General features: G+C 36.6%; 1 protein-coding gene across 1 annotated transcript in view; it reads right to left on the bottom strand.

Moving 5' to 3' along the window:
* Nucleotides 1-23,986, bottom strand: part of LOC150099699 (solute carrier family 12 member 2-like) — a 497,862-nt gene that overhangs the window by 152,427 nt on the left and 321,449 nt on the right. The window contains exon 16 of the mRNA XM_090403480.1: nt 22,533-22,639. Coding sequence (XP_090259606.1) covers nt 22,533-22,639 — 107 coding nt within the window. The remainder of the gene's footprint in view (nt 1-22,532; nt 22,640-23,986) is intronic.

Below are 23,986 nucleotides of genomic sequence, written 5' to 3'. Positions count from 1 at the left end.
GACTTTCAGCTCCCATATCAAGACTCTCTGTGCAAACACATCAAAATCCATAGCCCAGCTCTATTCGCTAATTAATAGAAACAGTAAGCTGAGCACCAGAATCAAACTGCTCATATACAAACTGATGATTCGTCCAATACTCACCTATGCTTCACCGGCCTGGAGTCATAATTCAAATTCTAATATTCTCAAATTGCAACATATCCAGAATAAATGTCTCAGAATGATCCTGGGCTCATCCGAACTGTCCAACTGCACCGAGACACAGAGGTCCCCTATATTTATACTTTCATGCAGACTATAGCAATCAAATTCTTCTCAAAAGCATCTGTGCACCCTAACAAACTGATCCAACTGGCTGCAGACTATGACGTAATGGATTATTTCAAACATAAAAGACCTAAAGCCACCCTAAACTTCAACACTGAGGACTAATCTCCTAGCCCACTCAGACGAGCAATTAGCTCATAAACTTTCTCCACTCACAGTTTCTCTCAAGATAGCTGGGAATATGAAAAGCTTTTGCTTCACCCCTATGTCAGTAAAGTTGAAAGTTGAAGTTGAAAAGGAGCGGGACAGAAAAAGTGGGGACAGAGAGAGTGAGAGATAGGGCCTAGTGTGTGCTTGTTGATTATGATCTTGAAAAAATGATATTATAGATATGTTAATGTGAAAATAGATATTATATGTGAGTTTTTATCTCTCCTGTAGCGTCAGCAGCATGCTCGTTCAGAAGAGCAAGTAAGACTTTTTTCGGTAATGCAATTTTTCCGGTAGCAGTCAGAAGGGACAAGGCAGGTCTTGCCCTCCACATTAAAGTTTTCGCCTTGACATGGATTTGCCTTTTGATGATCTCAGTTTTTAAAGAACTATTGGCTCTTTTCAGGCATTTAGGCAACATACTGAACACAAAATGGCCCGATTAGTGGAGATCAGTAAAGACCACAGAGAAATTTATGACCTTAAGATAGTCTGCAACTTAGTCATCAAGACCGAACCACTCAGAAGAAAGGCATCCGCTGGTCAATGCCATTGCTGCCAAAAATTTGGGCATGCACAAAAGTTATGTAAAGCAGATTACAAGTCCATAAAGTGTGGTGACAGCCATCCCTCGCACACTTGCACAAAATCACGGTCTACACCTGCTAAATGTGCGAATTGTGATGGCCCCCCCATCCAGCCAATTATAAAGGCTGCCCAATTCGCCCTTCTAACCTATGGAAGACAAGAGCGGCGTTGGTTCCGCCCACTCAGAGTCAAGCCACGAAACCTTCATCGGAAATCACAGTGCGGGGTGTTCCTGCCGATAAAACATACGCCTCTGTGGTCTCTCCCTGGATTTTACCCAGAGCCTCGACAGCTTACAGCCAGCCCTCTGCAATGATTCTTGCTGCCTCACTAGGGGAGATGCTAACGGCCTTTAGCAACATGAACCCCAGCTAAGCCGACACTAAGAAATTCCTCAGGAATACCCAGGTCATCTTCTCCATGATCAACAAATGACATGCTCTCCTGCATCTCGATGCTGATATCCCAGATATTTCCACATTGCTCCGTAACACTAGCACTACTTATTCACCTAAGTAGCTTTTCATTCCAAGCAAAGCTGCTCTGCCTTTCGGCTCAGGCGCTTCCGCATTGCCCTAAACAGGGTGAGCCAAGTGCTCGCTAACCTCTAATATAAGTCTATTTCATAGCAATGAAGGGATCAGAATCCATGGGATTGATATCCCTCAAGCCACAGACGTTATCAGTGAGAGACAGGGAGCGAGCAAGGGGTGAAAGGAAAGGAGGCAGGACGTGAGGATGATCTCCGACTAGAAGGGGGAAAGCTCGGGTCTAAGTGAAACCCAAACAATGATGTTTCCCCCTTGAAGGATCCAGAAATCCCAGTCAAGCACCTCAGATGTTCCCAACGACGCTGAACATTCAGTGCATGTGAATCCATAAGACGGGAAGGCAAAATCTGCAATGTGAACAAGGATCCAACTAGGATGCACACGTGACCCACACGTGGTGATTCAGTGAAACTGTGAGCAGCCAGAAACGGTAAGGCAATTTTGTCCTTTCTAAAGTTAAGTGAGAGTGCTGAAAGAAAACACGTTAAGCAGTGTTGCAGAAAAGAAAACTGAAACTAATTTATTTGTTGGAGTAACTTTAAGGACATTGGACTGGTAGTCCGAAGAGCCATGTCAAGTGATTCTTGCTAAATCTAGTATGTAAATGTTACCTTAGCTTTTCCCCAGAGATTCTTGTCTAGATAAAGTTGTATTAATTGCCCAGCATGCTTTTCATACGGGATGATAAATGTGTCTATTTATGAGATTTTCATGTAATATTATTTGAAAGTGGTTTGATCTGATTAAGATAAGTGATGAATTGATTATTTCATATTTAATGTATTCTATTAGTGTAAAATAAAACTTTATGCTTTATCATTTGAAATCCTGCTATTGAATTTGTATTTGAGACCGACATTTGCCACTCACTAAACTACGAACCATGATAAAGGGGAAAGAAAGATATAAAAATAAGGAGAAGGGGCCATGACTGCAACATTTTATAAGAGGGCCCGAATATTTCTAATAAAATAAGGTTTTATTAATTCTAACTGGTGCAGTATAAATATAAATTTGTTAGGGTTTGTTACACAGGGAAAATCCTACAATCCCTGACCACAACCAGTAGTGATAAGACACATTTAGAACTGAACGAACGAGGATGGGCTGGCAATTTGGGATTTAACCGACCAAATTGTATTCCTATTGGTTAAACCAAAATAAAAAATGATGGCGCAACATGACAAAATTTCATGCCAGCTGGGGCGTTGCCCGGTTAAACAAGGCCCCCTCCCCATTGTTTTTGCCAGGGAACCAGGGTGAACAGTGAAAAGTCAGCTACTGGAACAAATCTGAAAACAAACCCCAACTTAACATCACCAGAGTTAAAGATTGGTACTATCAACGTAAGAAGCCTGAATGGCAAAGAAATGGAGCTAGCTGAGGAATTAGATAAGTACCAGATCGACATAATAGGGGGTGACTGAAACAAAAAAGACCAAAACTGGTGAGATCTTTCTCAGCAATAAATACAAAATGTTATATTCAGGCAATGACAATCAAGGAAAAGAAGGAGTAGCCATGGTATTCAACACAAAATACGAGGCTAATCTTCTTGAATGGCAGTCAGTCTCAAGTAGAGTAATGTGGGCAAATATGAGAATGGGGAACTGGACAATGAGACTTATTTGTGCCTATGGTCCCACAAAAGGTTCTACTAAGGTAGAAGTGGAGGAATTTTTTGAGGCTTTAGAGAAAACAACTGACACAATGAAAAAGGAGAACTTGGTCCTTGTCGGAGATCTAAATAGCAGAGTAGGAAATGATTGTCAGACACAAAAATATTTTGGGAAAATTTGGAGAAAAGAGCAAAGCTAATAATAATAGCAAATACAGGGTGTTCGGGATAAATTTGACAGTTTCGTAAGGAAAAAGAAAATCTTCTTTGTATCTATTAAATTTAATGAATTGACAAAAAAACATTACAGGCAGAGTTAATTACAATACTATCAACAAGATTTACTCAAAATAACCACCATTAGCATCGATCACAGCTTCAATTCTGCTTCGGAACCTCGAACAAGCTGATGCTACAGTCTCCCTGGGAAGGGCCGCAAAAACTGTTTTAATTTTATCCATTAACTGGGCTTTTGTATTACTGGAAGTGCGATTGGTGTCTTTTTCAACTGCGCCCCATACAAAATAATCCATGGGGTTAAGGTCTGGGGAGTTTGGAGGCCAAACATTTGGACTGGTGAAGTCGTAGAAATTTTCAGACAACCATTTTTGACTTTTCCCAGAGGTGTGGCAAGGGGCCGAATCCTGCTGCCATACATACGGCCTACCATTGGCTACCCTTGTTATCCAGGGCTTGACTACAGTTAGCAACTCCACGAACAAAGCCCGAATTCCAATGCCAGGGTTCTTCAACACCTGTTCCTGCAGATTTGCGAGGAATTCTGCTGTACGAACGCAATCAGATCGTCTGCTAGGGATCTTTCTTCTTGCTACATCCTCGTAGTCACCATTGCAAGTCTCTAGTTCATGCCTGATTGTTTTTACTGTATTCAGGGAGCATTGGGCAGCAGTCGTAATATCCTTATTTTGATGGCGGGCACGAATCATCATGATACAAGTTATTCTCTTCCATGATTCAGGTGGGTTCCAGCTATCCATCCTTTCTGACATCTTGTATATGAATGAAGAAGGGTCCAAACTTTTAAATGAAGAGAAGTGTGTGTTAATACATGTAACTTACGGAAAAATATAATTAATTATAAATATGTCAAATTTATCCCGAACACCCTGTATCTTTTGGATTTCTGCTCAGGACATGGACTGGTTATTACTAACACCATGTTCCAACATAAAAATGTGCACAAATTCACATTGAGGGAAGAGGCAAGGAATAAGAAAAGTCTCATTGACTATGTTATTGTTGATAGTGATGTTTTCTCCCTGGTGCAGGACACCAGAGTGTACAGAGGATTTGAAATTGGAAGTGATCACTATTTAGTCTTGAGCAGGATAAAATTGATGTTGAAAATTTATTTATCACTAGGTTAGACTATAATAGATTTAGTTTAATCCTTTATCCCAGTGAGAGCAAACAAAGTTTGCGCCTGAAAATATCTTCAGGACTAAATATAGTGTTATACTATCTTATCCAGTAAGTAGTGCACTATATTTAGTCCTGAAGATATTTTCAGGCGCAAACTTTGTTTGCTCTCACTGGGATAAAGGATTAAACTAAATCTATTATAGTCTAACCTAGTGATAAATAAATTTTCAGGTGTTGCACTACTTACTGGATAAGATAGTACAACACTATATTTAGTCCTGAAGATATTTTCAGGCGCAAACTTTGTTTGCTCTCACTGGGATAAAGGATTAAACTAAATCTATTATAGTCTAACCTAGTGATAAATAAATTTTCAACATCTTTCTCTAAATCCAGAGTAATTTTTAAAAAAGGTGATAAACCTTTTGGCAACTCCCATAGGCACAGATGACTTGCTACTGCTTCTGCCTGGTATCTCCAGCTCTGGGCCTGGCTCCCACTGAAGAGACCTCAATAAAGGTCGAAACTAGTCTGGGTAGATGGCCAATCCCTTTAATGCATAACAGTATACATATCCACATAGGAAATGTGTTTTGCATTATGGGAGATACTGGGTTATAAGTGCCTGGTAGCTTGCTCCACCTTTGCCACGAGTTGCCTTGGTGTTGCACTACTTACTGGATAAGATAGTACAACACTATATTTAGTCCTGAAGATATTTTCAGGCGCAAACTTTGTTTGCTCTCACTGGGATAAAGGATTAAACTAAATCTATTATAGGATAAAATTGAATTTCATATTGAAAAGAATAACATGTAAGAAAGTTTTAAAGCGAATAAAAGTTGAGCAGCTCTCAGATGTGAACTGTAGACTAAAATACACAAAGATTATTGAAGAAAAAATGAAAGAGTTTGAGAACAGGAATCAAACCTTGGAGATTCAGTGGCAAACTCTGAAGAAAACATTGATTGATTCTGCCAGAGAGGCATGTGGTGAGGTTGTCTACAAGGATAAACAAAAATCAGAACTCCTTGGTGGACACAGGAAGTTAAAGAGGCAGTGAAGGAAAAGAAGAAAGCATATCAAAAGTTCCTGTAAAATAAGTCAGCTTTTGCTCTTAGAGAATACAGAGACAAATGCAAGAATGCTAAACACTGTGTAAAACTAGCTAAACAAAAGTCATGGGAGGACTTTGGCAAGAATATAGAAAATAAATATCAAGAAGGTGGCAAAATATTCTGGAGGTTGTTAAAGAAGCTTAGGAATGGTGGAAAGAGTGCTGTAAAAGGAGTTAGAGATGATAAAGGTGACATGAAAACAGGAGAAAAAGATATCCTTGAAGTAAGGAGTAATTACTTTGAAAAACTGCTAAATGAAACAAGCAGTGATGACAGCACAGTGGTAAAAAACACTGACCAGGCACGCAAGCAGGAATACATATCCATATTAGAAGTAGAAAAAGCCATCAAAGGCTTGAAATGTGGAAAGGCAACTGGAGTAGATAATATTCAACCAGAAATGCTGAAGTATGGTAGTATAAGAGTCTTACAGTGGCTGCACTGCATAGTTCAGAAAGCCTGGACAGAGGGATGAATTCCCGATGATTGGAGTAGAGCTCTCATAGTACCCATATATAAAAAGGGAAATAAAATTGAATGTGAGAATTACAGAGGTATTTCCCTACTGAGCCTGGTAAGATCTATGCAAGTATACTTGAGAAACGGTTGAGAAGAATTGTGGAAGAAAAGCTTGGTGAAGAACAAGTTGGATTCAGGCCAAATAGAGGCTGTCAGGATGAGATCTTCACTTTACGACAAATAGTCGAGAAAGCATGGGAATATAACAAAGATCTGTATTTAAGTTTTGCTGATTTGGAAAAGGCATATGACAAGGTGCCAAGAGAGAAGCTATTCAATACGCTGCAGTTATATGGTGTCAATGGGGCATTATATCAAGCAAAACTTTGTCTTTATTTAAGTTGTAAGTCAGCAGTTAGAATTGAAGGAAGTACAGGAAGATGGTTTAAATGTTAAATCTGGTGTGAGACAAGGATGTACATTATCCCCTCTGTTATTCATTATCTATATGGATCACATTATGAAGGAAAGTGGTATTAAACATGATATCAAAATTGGAGATATTAATGTCAGCTCTTTGCTTTATGCAGATGATGTTATACTTCCAATAAATCCACTACTAGTCTGCAAGATTCTCTGACAAAATTGAATAGCTGTTGTAATAGATATGGTATGAAGGTCAGCAATAAAAAGACAAAGACAATGAAAATAGGAAGAATCATTGAAAATGTCAACTGTGCTGTGAATGGAGAACCTGTGGAACAAGTAAAACATTTCAGCTACTTAGGCACGATTTTTTCTGAAGATGGTAAATTAAATATAGAAATAGACAACAGAATCAGCAAAGCTGGTATGGTGGGAAATCAATTTAATAAATTCATATGGAATAAGAGAGAAATTAGTTGGAACACTAAATTAGTTGTATACAAGACAGTGTTCAAACCAGTTGTAACTTATGGTTCTGAGAGCTGGTTCAGAAGCAAAACACTTGACCAAAGACTAGAGACCGCAGATATGAGAGTCCTGAGAAAGATTAGAGGCGTGAACAGATGGCATCAATGGCAATATCATATTAAAAACGAGGATATTAGGAAAGAACTTGACATTGTCAGCATCCAGGAATGCATTAGCAGAACTAATCTCAGGTGGTATGGTCACTTAAACAGAATGGGCAAGGAAAGATTAGCAAAACAAGTGTTCTCTGCCAGGTTGGCAGCAAAACGACTCAGAGGAAGACCAAGATATAGGTGAATTGATACGGTACAAAGTGCCTTAGACGATAGAAATATAAGATCTGATAATGTTGTTGTCTTGACAAGTAACAGACTGATTTGGAGGAAAATTGTAGATAGGAAGTTAGTAATGATGTAATTTTTTTCATCTAGTACTATCATATCCTGTACACCCCTTGAGGGTACATGGCAGGAATTTGATGATGATGATGATGAACCACGATCTAACAGTGTGGAAGCAAGGGATAGAGAGCTGATTGGAAGTTGTGGCATTGATTGATTCAGTCTCTCCAAAGGTTGTTGATATCAGTCAAACGTGGTTAACTGAGGAGGATGTTCTAACAGGGATAGAAATTGAAGAGCATAGCATATTTTGGCAGGTTAGGGAATGTAAACGTGGGATGGTGGAGTGTTACTCAGTGTTAGAGTAGAAATAATGCTAATGGCTTTGAGAGTATATGGTGTAAGGTAGATGTTTATAAGAAGATATTGAGTAGATGTTGCTACAGACCAGGGAATATAGATTGCAATGAGCAGGAAATGTTTAGGCAAATTAGTTTGGTAAGCCACTCTCCTCAGTTGTTGTTATAAACTCTTTGGAAGACTTATTTATAATAGAATAAGTTCTGCAATTTTTAAAAATGTCCCAATAGAACAAGCTGGCTTCAGACCAAATCGTGGGTGTTGTGACCAGTTTCTTTCTTTGGTAACTCACATAGAAGCTGGTTTTCAAAAAGGTTTAAAAACATCAGCAGCATTTATTGATTTGTCAACAGCCTTCGACATAGTTTGGAGACAAGGCCTTCTATATAAATTATATGAAATTATCCTATGTAAAACAATAGTCCATATTATTAACAATATGCTAAGAGACAGAAGATTTATAGTGACTATAGGTAATAAAACTAGCAGCGAAAGGAAGTTAAATAATGCGCTGCCACAGGGATCTGTTTTATCTCCGTTATTATTTAATCTGTATATATCTGATCTTCCCATCACTACGTCAAGTAAATTTTTTTATGCCAACAATATAGCAATAACTACACAGCATAAATGCATAAGTCGTACAGAAGAAATTCTAAAAGCTGACTTAACTATTCTGGATGAATATTTTAAAAGATGGAAACTCTGTTTAAATAGGAGCAAAACAGTAATATCTTGTTTTCATCTAAATAATAACTTGGCAAATGGGAAACTAAAAATTGAATTGAACAACACTATACTTCCATATAATACATTCCCTAAGTACTTGGGAGTCACACTTGACCGTTCTCTCACTTTCCGGCAACATCTTTCAAACTTGGCATATAAACTAAGGACACGTAATAATATCCTACAGAGACTCTGTGGCACAACCTGGGGTTCTAGAGCCTCTACTCTTCGGACAACAGTCCTTGCTTTGGTATTCTCAAGTGCTGCATATTGTGCTCCTGTGTGGCTAAATAGCCCTGACACAAGGATTATCAATTCTCAATTGAACAATACCTTAAGATTAATTACAGGTTCTATTTGATCGACACCAACATATTGGTTACCTCTTTTAGCAGGCATTATTCCTACAGAACTACGTAGATTGAATTCTTTAGTCCGTGAATTCCAAAAAATTGCTGGTAATCCGAACCTACCAATTCATCAGGATCTCCCAACTCTTAACACCAATAGATTGAAATCTAGCCATCCGTCACTACGAGCAGCAGAAGAACTAGTGCTAAATAATTTTAATCCTTTATCAAAGTGGGAAGAAACATGGAAGCAAAATATGAAAGAACATTTGCATAACATCTTGAAAGGTGATCAAATCATCACAGGATCAGATCTACCTTGCAAAACATGGACGGTACTAAATAGAATTCGGACAAATAATGGCCTATGTGGAGATACTCTCTATAAATGGAACAGACAAACATCTCCAGAATGTGACTGTGGTGCTCCATGACAGACTATGCAACATATTGTAACAGAATGCACCTTCCGTGCTTATCAGAATGACTGGAACGACTTTTTACAAGCGGCTCCTGAAGCCGTGACCTGGATTATGAACTTAGATCTGAATTTATAATGATATATATGTTTCTTTTCCTTATTATAACATATTAAGACTTTTACTTTTAACTCTTATTTTAATTTTCCAACTTCTTGGATTAGATCTGTGTTTTCCTTCAAAGTTTTAACTTAAAATATTTTAAATTCTTCAATTCTGTTAATATATAATGACATCATGTTTTTGCCATGAGCTATGTATGTATGTATGTATGTATGTATGTAGTTTGGTAAGTGCAAAGTGAGTAATCATTATGGGCAACTTCAACTATAGTGATAAAAACTGGGCAAAGGAAACAGCATGCAGCAATAAAGGAGCTGGATTTTTGGATTTTTTGAGAGACAACTGTCTTAGGCAGCATGTGGTGGAGGGAATAGGAGGATCGCAAGTTTTGAATTGGTCATAGCATCAGAGGATTCAACTTTGACTGAAATGACACACTTGCCCCACTCCCCCATGGAGGTATCAAAACAGAAGGAAGTTATGTGGAATTATAAGGCAAGTGACATATAGCTCAGAGAATTGCTGCAATGTTGAGGAGAACATTGACCATGAGAGATAAGTGTGCTGATCCAACTGTATAAAGCTTTGATCAGATCTCACATCTGGATTTCTGTGCTCAGATCTAGTCACTGGGATTTGAAGAGGATGAAGTAACCTTGGAGAGGGTGCAGAGATGGATAACAAAAATGGTATCAGTACTGTACAACATTTAATATCACGATAGACTGAGGACATATGGACTTCAGAGTTTGGTGGATAGAAGACAAAGAGGGGGATATGAGATATTTATATCATATTAACACTGAAGAGATTTTTCTTATGGCACTTTGAGGGGAGGAAGCAAGGAGAAGGTGCCATCCCTGGAAGTTGCAAAATGCGGGTGGTGAGTAAAAGAGTAAGGAGTAAGTTTTTTGCATGGAGAGTGGTAAGAGCATGGAATGCATTGCCTAAGAGGGTGGTAAACATGTAGACCGTGGATGATTTTAAGCAGTGGTATGATAGACTTTGTGGTGATTAGTGTTGACTGACGACTCTTGTGACTCCATGGAGGTCTTTCAAAGGTGAACTGAAAACTCTAATATATAAATTATTCGTGTTGAAGTTTCTAGAAAAGAAAACTATGTACACAATGGGATATAAATAAATAAGTTACTAATTATTTACAGCTGACATTTTGTCATCTGTAATTAATTGTCTCTGATCATCTAGCATGATCAGAGGCAATTTAACACTATACACACTCAGTGAAGACAGAAACTAAAATGACCTCAATAACAAGAATAGCAACATGCATGGAGAGTGATAGTGGTGTTCTTAATGGTGATTCCTGTTAATAATGTGGATGCATTGATAGGGCAGTGTGCCAAAATCTGCTTAAGATCATGCAATCCATTTTCTGCAGTAGGGTTCTGTAGAACTTATGCTGTTTACAGGAACAGCCACTCTGATTTGAAATGGGATTTGTGAAGTAGCCTGACTTTTTTCCATCTTATGAAATGGTCTTTCTCTGTGGCATGTTGATATAGTCTGCTTTTTTGTTTTCCATTCCAGATGTATTTTTGTGTTCTTTTTCCCAACCAAAGTAGTTCATCCTGTCTGTCCAAAATTTTGAGTTCCACACTGGGAAGAGATGCTATAGAAACCAGAGACTAAGAGAGGGTCTAGGTGATCCTTAATTTGTTGTAGACAGGTAGAAATTTTATTCAGAGGAATTTTGAATACAGTTCTGATTCTGTGTTGTTTCACAAGGAAGCCCAGTTTATCTGTTGTGCCTTTGATATAGGATAAAGATATAGTGTATACGAGGGTGGTCTGAAAAGTTCTCGGCCTAACAATGAAAAAATGAATTTATAATTTCAAAATTATTTTTAATTTTCAACATAATCTCCCTTAAAACTAATATATTTATTCCAGTGATACTCCCACACCATTACCCCATCCCTATAATGGTTCTCACTAAGATCTGCAAAATACCCCTCTACAGCTGAATCACCTCTTGATTCAAAGAAAAATGCTGACAAAAAGGGAGATTATGTTGAAAATTAAAAAATTATTTTTAATTTTCAACATAATCTCTCTTAAAACTAATACATTTATTCCAGTGATACTCCAGTACCATTACCCCATCCCTGTAATGGTTCTCACTAAGATCTGCAAAATACCCCTCTACAGCTGAATCACCTCTTGATTCAAAGAAAAATGCTGACCAGCGAGGAAGAGTTTTAGTTTTTTGAAGAGACAGAAGTCAGAGGGAGCCATATCTGGAAAATAGGGTGGATGTTCTGACAATTCATAGTGCAGATCCCTTAATTTTCCCTTTGCCAAAACACCTTTGTGGGCAGGTGCATTGTCCTGATGAAAGATGATTTTTTTCTTCTGCAAAACCGTATCTTTTCTAACGAATTTTTCGTCTAGTCTGGTTAAAAGATAAAAGTAATATTCCCCGGTTATTGTTTTACCCTTTTCAAGATAATTTATAAATAAAATGTCTTTAGCATCCCAAAACACCGATGCCGTGACCTTTCCTGCTGATGAGCCGACTTTGTCTTCTTTGCCGCTGAACAACCGGCTTCTGTCCACTGTTTTGACTGCTGGTTAGATTCTGGTGTGTAATGGTGAATCCATGTCTCATCCATAGTAATAAATCAATACAAAAAATCAGTTTTATTCTTGTTAACATGCTCCAAGCACTGTTCAGAGATTTTCATTTGATCTGCTGTGAGCAAGCACGGTGCCCATCTTGCGCAAAGCTTTTTCATTTGCAATTCTTCATGCAAAATATATCCTACACATTCTTTTGAAATGCTATAGTCTCAGCAATTTCATGCACTTTGACTCGCCAGTCATTCAATACCATATCGTGCACTTGATCAATGATTTCTGGTATTGTTACACTTTTTTGGATATCCTTCACGTGGATCATCTTCAAGGCTGGTATGGCCATGTTTAAACTCTGCAGCCCATTTCTTAATTGTCGAAAACGAAGGAGAAGAGTGTCCATAAACTTTTATGAACTTCAAATCAATTCTTTTGGCATTAAACCTTCTTTTACAAAGAATTTTATAATCACACAATACTCAATTTTATCCATTTCAAGGGATACAGACAACACTTTTGCTTCAGACAGCTGTATAGAACAAACTACTTGATAGAATGACTTGCAATTTCACATGGATGCTTATGACAGATGTACCAACTTAGAAAAAAAAAATCTTGCCGACAGTGTTGTCATCTATGGTCGAGGCTGAGAACTTTTTAGATCACCCTTGTATATAGTGTGGTTTGCGGATGGGGATTTGGAAGCACTGCATAGAAAATTTCAAGCTTCTGGGTATGATGGTGGGGTGAAATGGCTTGTAGGTATTATCTTCCTATGTGTGTGTGTGGGCTTATAGTCAACTGAGCATATGAGGGAGCCATCTGCTTGCCTTCTTGGATACTTTAGTATCCAAGAAGGCAAGAGCACCTTCTTTTTCTTCTTCCACAGTGAAATTAATTTGAGGATGGATATTATTGAGGAGTCTGTGGACTAATAGCAAAGACATCATCTATATACCTCAACGATAATTTTGACTTATGGGAGGGGTATACGAATTAAGTGCCAAAGATTCAAATGATTCCATGTATAAGTTTGCAATGGAGGGGGGGGTGAAAGTGGGGAGCTCATTACTGCACCTTCAGTTTGTTTAAAGAGTTGGCTGCTCCAGCTAAAATACCCTGATTTAAGGCAGTGCTTAAAGAGTTTGCAAATGTCAAGTATATAAATTTTGGAGGGCAGAAGTACTATATATATCATCTATTGAAAATTTTAAAAAGGGACGACACATCAAAGCTTACTAAGCAAGCGTTTCCAATTTGAAGATTTTATATAGTGATTTTAAAGTGTGTGGAGGTTTTTATATAAGATGATGCCGTGCTGATTTGTTTGTTGAGTTTGGATTCCAAGTGTTTTGCTAGTTTACAGGTAGAACAATTTATGGTATTTCTGATGCCCCTCTACACATGTGACTGCCCTTGTTATTGAGGTCATTTTAGTTTCTCTTTAGTTTAGTTTCAAGTGGCACTAGTGTTGCGACAAGAAGTAGCAGTGTATTTCAGCAGTGTTATGAAGTGTTTTTTTTTCCCTTAAATATATCACGTACATTTATATAATAGTGCTTTTGTATGATAGCCAGACTGGATATAATCATTGTACTGAGGTATTGTTGTTCTAAAAGTGTTGTATTTGGTTGTTATTTTGATTAATGTGGAAGTTCCAGTTAACATTACAAAAATGCAGCGGAGGCAGCAAAGAAGTGCATGCCAGCAGTTTAGAAGGTCTCAACTCAGAGTTCAAGTTTTTCCCTGGACTTTTCACAGTGGAGATTAATGTGGAAGTTCCAGTTAACATTACAAAAATGCAGCAGTGGCCGCAAAGAAGTGCATGCCAGCAGTGTGGAAGGTCTCAACTCAGAGATCAAGTTTTTCCCTGGACTTTTCAGTGGATAAGATGCGACAATTGTTTTATGTATGCATCCAAAAATGTTAAAGATTTCCGGAATATTAGATTGAATGATAAAAAGGAACATATTATAGTATGTGAGAAGAGTGATGAAAGGCTAGGACATTCCAAAAACGAGAACAGTGTTACTAGGAATAATCAGAAAATGGATGGGAGTGCTAGCAATGGTAATAATAATAAAAGTAAGACATAGAAGAGCTTAGGCAAGAGTTAATGAAAATGAAGAGTAAGGATGAAAGTATGGAGGAGAAAACTATATGTTTAAAGAGGAGCATAACGGATGTAAATGACAAGGAGATTAATGAGAAACAAGTATCTAAAGATGATAGAGTTACTTTATATGTTGACTCAATCATTAAAGGTGTGGTAAAAAATAAAGTGTGCAAGACAAGCTTTACAGGTGGAATTGTTAATGGAGAGTATTGACTGCGGAATGTTTAGACAAGTTAGTTGGGGAAGTAAAAGGAAGATGATCCTAATGGGAGATTTTAGTTATAGGAATGTGGATTAAAAAGAAGAAATAGTGTATGGTAACAAGGAGAGTGACTTTGTTGAGTTTCTGCATGGTAACTATCGAAAGCAACATGTCACAGAAGCAACAATAAAACGAATATCAGATGCTTTACATAGAAGGAACGAATGAGCATCCAAATTGGTGGTAGTGGTGGGTACAAATGACCTGAATAGTGAGACAAAGAATGTGGAAAGGGATATGAAGAAGCTGCTGCAGAAAGTGAAGAATAATAATGTCATTTGGAAAGTGGTTAGTTTGTTGGCCAGATATGACAGTAGTGAACTGAGAAGGAAAGCAATGATAGTGGACAAGATGGCTGAATTGTGTCAGGCAGAGAATGTTCAATTTGTGAATGTATAGAATGAATTTGAATGGGTTTGATGTTGGTCACATGGACTGAATGTTCTTTAATAGGGGTGCACAGGGTTGATACAAAATTAGTACCACTAAGAATCAAAGAGAGGTTGAGAAGCAGGTTGTGGAAGTATGCGAAGAGGATGGATACAAAGGTGAGGAAGTGATTATAGCAGAGTGATGCAGTGCAAAATGGTGGAGATGATCAGAATATAAGTGAAAATCAGAGTCAGAATCAGGGAAATGAGGATAGTAGTCAGAACAAAAAAGAGAAGTGCACTATAGCAGAGAGAAAGAGAGTAAAGAGTGATTGTGTTGATGGGATGGCCTCAAAGAGTGAACAATTGCTATGTACAATTGTACATAGCAATTGTTCACTGATACTAATGTACAGAGTATCAGAAATAAGGGGGCTGAGTTTGTAACACTGATTGAATCAGCATGTCCAAAGATAATTGGCATAAGTGAGACTTGGTTCACTAATGATGATATACTGTCAGGACTTGAAATGGTAGGATATAGAATTTTCCAAAAGGATAGGAAAATCAAGAGAGGAGAGAGAGAGAGAGAGAGAGAGAGAGTATTGTTAATAGTAGCAGAGGAACTGTGTCCTTCAAGAGTCAAAGTGGAAAATAATAGTACATGTGAAGATTTTGAAGCTGTTTGGTTGTGAAGTTGAGATCAGCAGAATAGTATATCTAATAGGATGCTGTTATAATACAGGGAATGTGGAAAGAGTATTGATTGCGAAATGTTTAGACAAGTTAGTTGGGGAAGTAAAAGGAAGATGATACTAATGGGAGATTTTAGTTATAGGAATGTGGATTGAAAAGCAGAAATAGTGTATGATAACAAGAAGAGTAAATTTGTTGAGTTTCGGCAGGATAACTATCAAAAGCAACATGTGACAGAAGCAATACGAGGTTTATTGGTGTTATATTTGGTGATATCTTCACAGAATGTGGTTGTGAATGAGTATCAACACTGCCACCAGTTGGTGAAAGTGATCATGAGGTATTGGTTTGGAAGATAGTTAAACAGAAAGAAGTTGTTATGTGGACTATAAGGTGGGTGATTATCAGAAGCTCTGTAGTCAACTAGTATCAATAATTGGATTGATGAATTGTGTGGCAAAGATGTTGACAGTGCATGGGAAATGATAAGGCAGTATCGAACACAAGCAATGCATAATGGCATGTCAGAATTTTGCAGGAATTTGGATAGATTGGCAGAATGGACTAAGAAGAATGATGTCAGTTTAATATGGCAAAGTGTAAGGTTGGGATGAAAAGATTAGCAGCAGTGTACCACATTGGTAGAACTGTACTCCAGGAAATTGATGAAGCCAGAGATTTGGGAGTGTTGGTGGATAGGGAGTTGAAGTTTAGGGGACACATAGCAAAAGTGGCTAAATCAGCTCATCAGATCACTTGATTACTGAAAAATACTTTGACGAGCAGAGACAAGCAGGTTATTGTTCCTCTTTATCGAGCCTTGATAAGACCACATCTTGACTACTGTGCCCAGATCTGGGCACCAGGGTTTCTTCTTGATGGGGAGGAGGCGAGTGACCAAAATGGTAGCTGGTCTATGAAATGAACCTTACGAGAACAGGTTGAAGATTTGTGGGTTACAGAAATTGGTTGATAGGTGGAAAAGGGGTGATATGATTGAGATATTCAAATTACTGAGGGATTTTTACAAGATTAATTCAGAGAAAATATTTCAGAACAGGTCTTTTGGTGGGAGAACTAGGGGCCAGCCACGGAAACTGAGCAAGAGTGTAGTTAGCAAGGGTGTTAGAACTAGATTTTTTACTTGGACGAGAGTGATGAATGAGTGGAATAAGCTGCCAGAATTTGTTGTGGGTGCCATGACTGTGAATGAGTTCAAAGCAAAGTATGATAGATACTGTGCAAATGCTGAATAGTTCTTGACATGATGTTTAGGGCCTCCCTCAGTGAGTCTAAGAACTCCTTGGGGTTGCCCGTAATAATAATAATAATAATAACAATAATAATAATAATAATAAAGACTAGATAAAATTATGACAGTTATTTATAATCAGAGAAAAGAGAAAATAACAACAATAATAATAATAATAATAACTGCATACCAAGAGTTAAACAAATAAGTAGAGTAGGAGAGAGATGGATGAATAGTGAAATCAAGTAAGCAGTGTTACAAAAGAAATTGTTATGGAAGAAGTACAATAAAATTTGCAATGAACAGATGCATTAAGAATATAAAGTGCAGGCTAGAAAAGTGACAAGCATGGTTAAAAAAGAAAAAGTAAAATATGAGAGACAATAGGCTAGTCAGGTCAAAGGTAATCCAAGGGAATTTTTCTTCCATGTGATAAGCAAGAGGAAAACTAATTATGGCAGGTTGATGTTGGTGGATAGTTATGGTAACATACTTTTTCTCCAAGTATGTTCACATAGTTTATGTGAGCATAATTGGAGAAAAAAAAAAAAAACTGAGAAAAATTGTGGAAGAAAAACCTGGTGAAGAACAGGCTGGGTTCAGGCCAAACAGGGGTTGGAATCAGATTTTCATTTTAAGACAAACAGATGAGAAATTTTGGTAATATAAGAAGGATTTATATTTAAGTTTTGTAGATCCAGAAAAAATATGTGAAAATGTGCTAAGATAAAAGCTGTATAAAATGCCACAATTATAAAATATAAAATGCCATAATCAGAACATTATACAGAACGATATATATTATACAAAAGTTGTAAGTCAACAGTCAGAATTAATGGAGGCACAGCAAAATGGTTTGATGTAAAATCAGCTGTGAGATGAGACAAGAGTGCACACTATCTTGACTCGTATTCATCATCTATATGGATCAGTTCTTAAGGAAAGGGGCATTAGAGTTGTGCCCTCCCATTATGAGTCCTTGGACTCCCTGGAGGGGTCACATAATAATAATAAAACCCGATATCCAAATTGGAGATGTTAATCTTGGATCTTTACTTTATGCAGATGATCTTATACTCTAAACAAGTTCGTTACAAGTCTGCGGGATTTTTAATTAAATTGAATAACTGCTGTAACAAGCCAGGACATGTGAGGCAATAGTGGAATTAGTAGGACATGCCTGATGGATAAAAATTCATTAGAAACCCTGAGCATTCTGACTAATGGGATTCTGGTGAAGCTGCAACAGGTGAGCAAGATCATAGTGGATTTATTTTAACTAAAAAGAAACAAAGGTATCAAAGCTAGAAAGTATAAATGATAAATAACCTAGGCTGGAAAGGAAGCTCAGAATTGGAATATTGAACATATCGACAGTTATAGATAAAGTGGAAAAGATAGTAGATGTGGGGATGGAGAGAAAATTAGATGTTTTGGATTTGAGTGAGACAAATGGAAAAAAAAAGAAAAATGTTTTGTTTTGGAAAGGAGCAAACGAACAATCAGTAATGGTGCTGGTTTTATCATCAGTAAAGAGTACATGACAGACTCATAAAGTGTGATATCCTATCACTCATAATTAGTGATAGGATAGAGGCTTGTATTTGAATGTAATGGAAAACGAATCTCACTTATCCATTATCTCTGAGGAACAACTGAAGAATACTATTCAAAATAAGTGCATAATCCTGTTAAGAGATGTTAATGCACAGGTTGGAGAAAGAACAGGAGCAGAAAAAATTTTGAGCCCATTTGGTTTTTGTCATAGAAATGAGGAAGGGCAAAGGTTATTATATTTTTGCAACAGAAATTCTCTCAAAATTGGTAACAGCTGGTTGTGACTTTTTCTTTTTGAGAAAAGAAAAAGTCACAAATTTGCAAGGTATAGTTGGGATGGAGAGCAAAAATCGATAATAGAGCATTTCATCCTTGATGAAGAATGAAGCAGGATAGGATAGTCTTGGGCATCAGAGTTCTTCTTCTGTTGCTTTAGATGGAGATCACAGGTTTCTTATAATCACCATTTAAGGCATGTATGGAAAATAAATGTGGCAAAGAAAAAGTGATAAAAAGCTGAAACTATAAATGATCAAACAAAATGAAAAAAAGCAAAAATTTCAGTCTCAGATCAGGTCCAAGACCCAGTAGTTAATTACCAATAATGCACATGATGAATGAGAAAAGTTTCTAGGTGTAATGGTAGGAACAGCATAAGAGGTGTGTGGAAGCAGAAAAGGAAAAGAAACATACTAGTGGAATGAGAGAGTTAAAAAAAGAAAATAAAGCTTTTGGAAGTTCATAAAGACTAGATAAAATTATGACAGTTATTTATAATCAGAGAAACAACCATGAAAAAAAAAAAAATTAAAGAGGAAAGGATAAAAATCTGAGCTGAATTTACACATAAGTTGGAAGGAGATATTAATGGGATCAAGAAAATGCTATGGACTAATAAAGAATAGAAGAAGCAGTGAGAAATCAGGTTTTTGATGTGGAAATATAATTTTAGAGATCTGTTAAACAAAGATGAAAACCATAATGAAATAAACTGGAATGAATACAGTGATGACAGAGATGATACGGAAATAAGTCTGGAAGAGGTTGAAGAAGCATAAAGGCAGATGAAGAATAGAAAATCCCATGGGAGAGATGATTTGCCTGTTTGAGCCAATCAGAGCTTCTGATAATACTGGCCTGGTTGGCTGAGTGGTTAGCAAAGCTGCTCTCCAGCTACAAGGCTGTGGGTTCAAATCCCACCATGGGCATGGATGTTTGTGATTGTCCATGAAATTATAGTTCGCCCACCGATTAGAGGTCCCTCGACACTTCTGCGCATGTCAGAAAAAGGAGAATCCATTCCGATAATAGGGTAATCAATCTGTCTTCTGGGATGTGTTTGTTTATTATTACAGGTCGGAAAATTTAGCTTTTCTTTTACGAACATTGTAGTTTTTAAAGTGTAACTATTTTGCTTGTATAACAGTTGGAAAAATGTACGAAGAGTATTAACAAAATTAAAAAAGGTATAGCATAAAACAAAAATTTAACTAAGTTTATTTTTAAGAAAGTTTTCTATAAAATAAAAATAATTATACAGAAAAACAGAAATTTTTTCAAATGAACTTAGATATTCTAAACTTACAGTTGAGAGAACTGAGACACTTTAATGTCCTAAACCGATTAATTATTTAAGACTTGTTGTGACTCTTTTAACAAACCCATGCCAAAAAAGGTTGGAAAAAAATAGCATTATCAAATCCTTTTAATCTTCATAGTCATCTGAATCGGTGTCCGAATCGCCATCACTTTCACTTAAACTGATCACCAAAGGTTCGCATAATTCTTCGATAATTCCGTCTCTGTCCCAATACATATTTTCCAATGAAGTGACATGAAAGCAATATTTTCCCCAGTTTTGAACTGTAATACTTTCAATCACCTGTTCTGAAAGCTTAAAAAATTTCGACGTGTCAATATCTCCAGTTACGTTGCGATGGCGAATGAAACTTTTCACTTCTGCCCAAACATACTCAACAGCATTAATATCGCAATGATATGGTGGTAGCCTCAAAGCTAGAAATCCATGCTCTTTGAGCATCGTGTCGAATTTAAATAGTTTAGTTGTGGGCGAATTTATTTTGACCAAATTAAGCAATTCAATTTTTAGCATATCTGGGGAATGAGAAATGTTATTTGCAGAGAGCCAATCCATAAGAACTTGCTTCTTATTAGACCAATTTGGAACTTTGTTTAATCGAATAGAGTGATATGAAGCATTATCAATTATAACAACAGCATTTTTAGGAAGGTTTGGAATCAGTTTTTCTTCTGCTCACTTTTCGAAGATCGTAGAATTCATTTGCCTATGGTAATTGGCTTTGTATAGTAAGTTTGAATTCGGTAAAAAACCCATTTCTCCACCCACACACACACAATTATTATGCGCCACGAGGCATTTCCGGTTTGTAGCACTCCACATTCTTCTTTAGACTGCCAACATTTTCCATAAGTTAAATTACTATCGATCCAAGTTTCATCTAGATACACAATTGGTCTTTTCTCCTCCCTGAAATGTCTTATTGCTCTCAAATACTGCGTTCTAGATAAAACAATGTCACTTCGCTCCATGGTAAGTTTCCTTTTATTCTGGGACTTTTGAAAACAAAATCCGATTTCATGAAGTATTTTCCTAAAAGTTTCTCTTTTCCAAGGAAAATTAATTTTTTCTATAAGCACAGGAATCAATTTCGGAACAGTTGGCACTCTTTTCTCAACCACGTAAAATTCGTGAATAGTTCTTATAACGTCTACATCAAAATCATTCAAAGCTATGGTTTCGATGGTCTGCTTTACTCTGGCGCTTTTTTTAGGAGATTTAAATTTTGGCTTACCTTCACCTTTTGATTCCCTATGAATTCTTTTAACAGTCGACCCCAATACGCCCGCAATTGCACTTGCACGTTTTATGACTTGAGAAAGGAGAACAAGGAGACTATTCTTTTTCGCAGAATGTCAGCACATTATTCAATATTCTTTTTCAAGAGCTACTGAAACATTTAACAACATAACTTGCTGACTGTACTGGATCCATCATACAAATTAATAATAAAAAATAATGCAAAAAAGTGACAACAAAAATCAAGCCTACTACTAGTACAGCGACAGACAAGAAAGCATGTGATTTCGCATGTTGGCGAACAATTCGTACATCCTTCATTTCTTTCTCCCCTTCAGCATGAATAGACTATTCTTGGCAAAATGTCAAGGAGAGATCCACAAACGGTGGGCGAACTATATTAGTGGTGGTGGTGATGGTGGGTGATGGTACTGTGTAGATTATGCGGTTCGCTGTAGTTGTAGATTGGGTGGTAGAGATGGAGAGTTGTAGAGTGGGCGCCCTCCTCGATGAGTCTTTGTACACCTTGGAGGTGTCACGTAATAATAATAATGATAATAATAATAATAATACAGAAATGAAATGGATTATATCTTTCGACTGATCTGGAGAAAAAAGTGATGCCTGATAACTAGACTTTCCTCTAAGAGAAGAACTGTTCTTCTCTTAGAGGAAAGTCTAAGAGAAGAACAGTTTTAGAAAGGGGAAATCAAATATCAATTTGATTTTTACTGTAAGGAAAATGATGGAGAGACACTGGGAATTTGGACAAAGCCTATGTATAGCATTTCCTGATTTGGAAAAAGTCTGTTATTGAGTTTGATGGAGAAAAGTCTGGGAAAGTTTGGAAAAGACAAACATAGAAAAGAAGAAGAAACAGTTATGATAAAGAATATGTATGTTAAAACTAAAAGCTGTGTTAATACTAAATTTGGTAATTTAGAATGATTTACATTTAATAATGGACTATAATAAGGAAGTTTCTTATCTCTACTGCTGTTCACTGTGATGATAAATAGTATTCTAGATAAGATTAGTGACCACTGAATATTTCTATACGGTCCATTCAATCTCTGGCCAAGTAAATTATTTTGGCTATTTAGTCACAATTTTTAGTAAAGAAGGAAAATTAACTACAGGATGAGAAGTCCTAAAGGACTACAAATAGGTGCACTTAATAAGAAAGCCCACCTGTTTGGGAACCAATTTTAACTGTTAATATCCCTGTAAACATTCAATGAAAATTACTGAATAATATATCGTTCTGTGATTACAAGAATATCTAATATCTTGTAATCACAGAACTTTCATAATTAAATTTCAGTAAATTTATTTCAACATTTTTTCATTTTTAATTTAATTACTTACTGAAAAATATCAAAGTAGTCTTGAAGTTCCTTATGATCACAATCTAACCATTTGTTTTTGTAACCCATGAGTACAATATTTGGTTTCAGCTTTCCTAATCCTATAACCTGTCAAGACATTTGCAAGAATTTTATGAATAAGAATTTATGCACAAAACTTAGAATAAAATGTAGAAATCACACACAAAAAAAAAACACTAATATTTGAGAAGCAATTCATAACAAAAAGTGTATAGGTGAAAATCATTAACTTATGAAGCACAAAGGGTAGATAAACATAATTATTAGAGAGAGAGAGAGAGAGAGAAATCAATATGGATTATAAATTACATACATGTAATTAAATAATATAATTTATGCTACTTTGATTCACAAATGTCACACAAGATACCTGCTCCTTAAACAGTTGTAATTATTATTATTATTACATGGGAATTTCATAGAGTCCAAAGACCTACTGCGGAATACCCACATTAGTCATCTTTCTTTAAACTCATTCACTGATAAAACACTTGTGAACTCTGACCCATTCCACTTATCACCAGTTAAAATAATATTTTTTAAATGCCTCTCATCTAAAAACTTTTAAACCTATAGTATATCAGGACCATGGGTGGGCTAAGAATGTTTTTATTATTATATTGATTTTTTGGTATTTTTTTAAATTTATTTTTTACATATCTGAAACCCTGCTCTTGAGACTAAAAATGGAACTTTTTCAAGCCAGTTGCTTCCAATAAGTGGAAGAATAGTCTCACACCTGGTAATGCAATTCATCTCCCAATTAAAGACAATCAGTCTTTAATTGGGAGATGAATTGCAGTCTGTTGGATGTTGAGCAGGTACATTAACCACTCACCATTCAGGCTGATGATTACATAACAAATACAGATCCCTCTCTCTCAACTATGTGATTTTTTTTTTTTTTTTAAAGAAAAAAAATGTTGTTTTACAATTATTTTTAAATTAAAGTATGAAAACAATTTTTTAAAATCAAAAATAATGGATTCACAATATTAAAATAAATTACTAAATAAAGACTTTTGAAGACTAGTGGGCAGTCAGTCTCCATCCATCAAGCATTTACTGATAGCAAGTCCAAACTATTAATAAACCAAAGCTTTTCAGGAGAGAGAGAGAGTACAGCAGACACTACTACCATCTTGTGGCCATAAATCCAAAACTCATATTGCTACTGTCTGCAATAGTATGCGAGTTCTATGGTCAATTTTCTTGACATGCATGATTAAAAAGATAACCATGCAAATGCAGTCCAATGCTCCCATACAGTGAACTGTATAGGAGCAATGGACTGCATTTGAGTGGTTATGGTGTGAGTTGCTTGGAGAGACTGCTGCTGGAAGGTAGAGAAGTGAGTAGAGTGAGAGAGAATGAATCAGATCAAGCAAGAAGTGATGTGGAAGAGCAGGAGAGTAAGACAGGAGAGATTGAAGA

This window comes from Typopeltis vanoorti, chromosome 14 (assembly GCF_054136105.1).
Source record: "Typopeltis vanoorti isolate ZY-2024b chromosome 14, IOZ_Tvanoo_1.0, whole genome shotgun sequence".
Classification (NCBI taxonomy): domain Eukaryota; kingdom Metazoa; phylum Arthropoda; class Arachnida; order Uropygi; family Thelyphonidae; genus Typopeltis; species Typopeltis vanoorti.
This window is presented reverse-complemented; position numbering and strand designations above follow the sequence as displayed.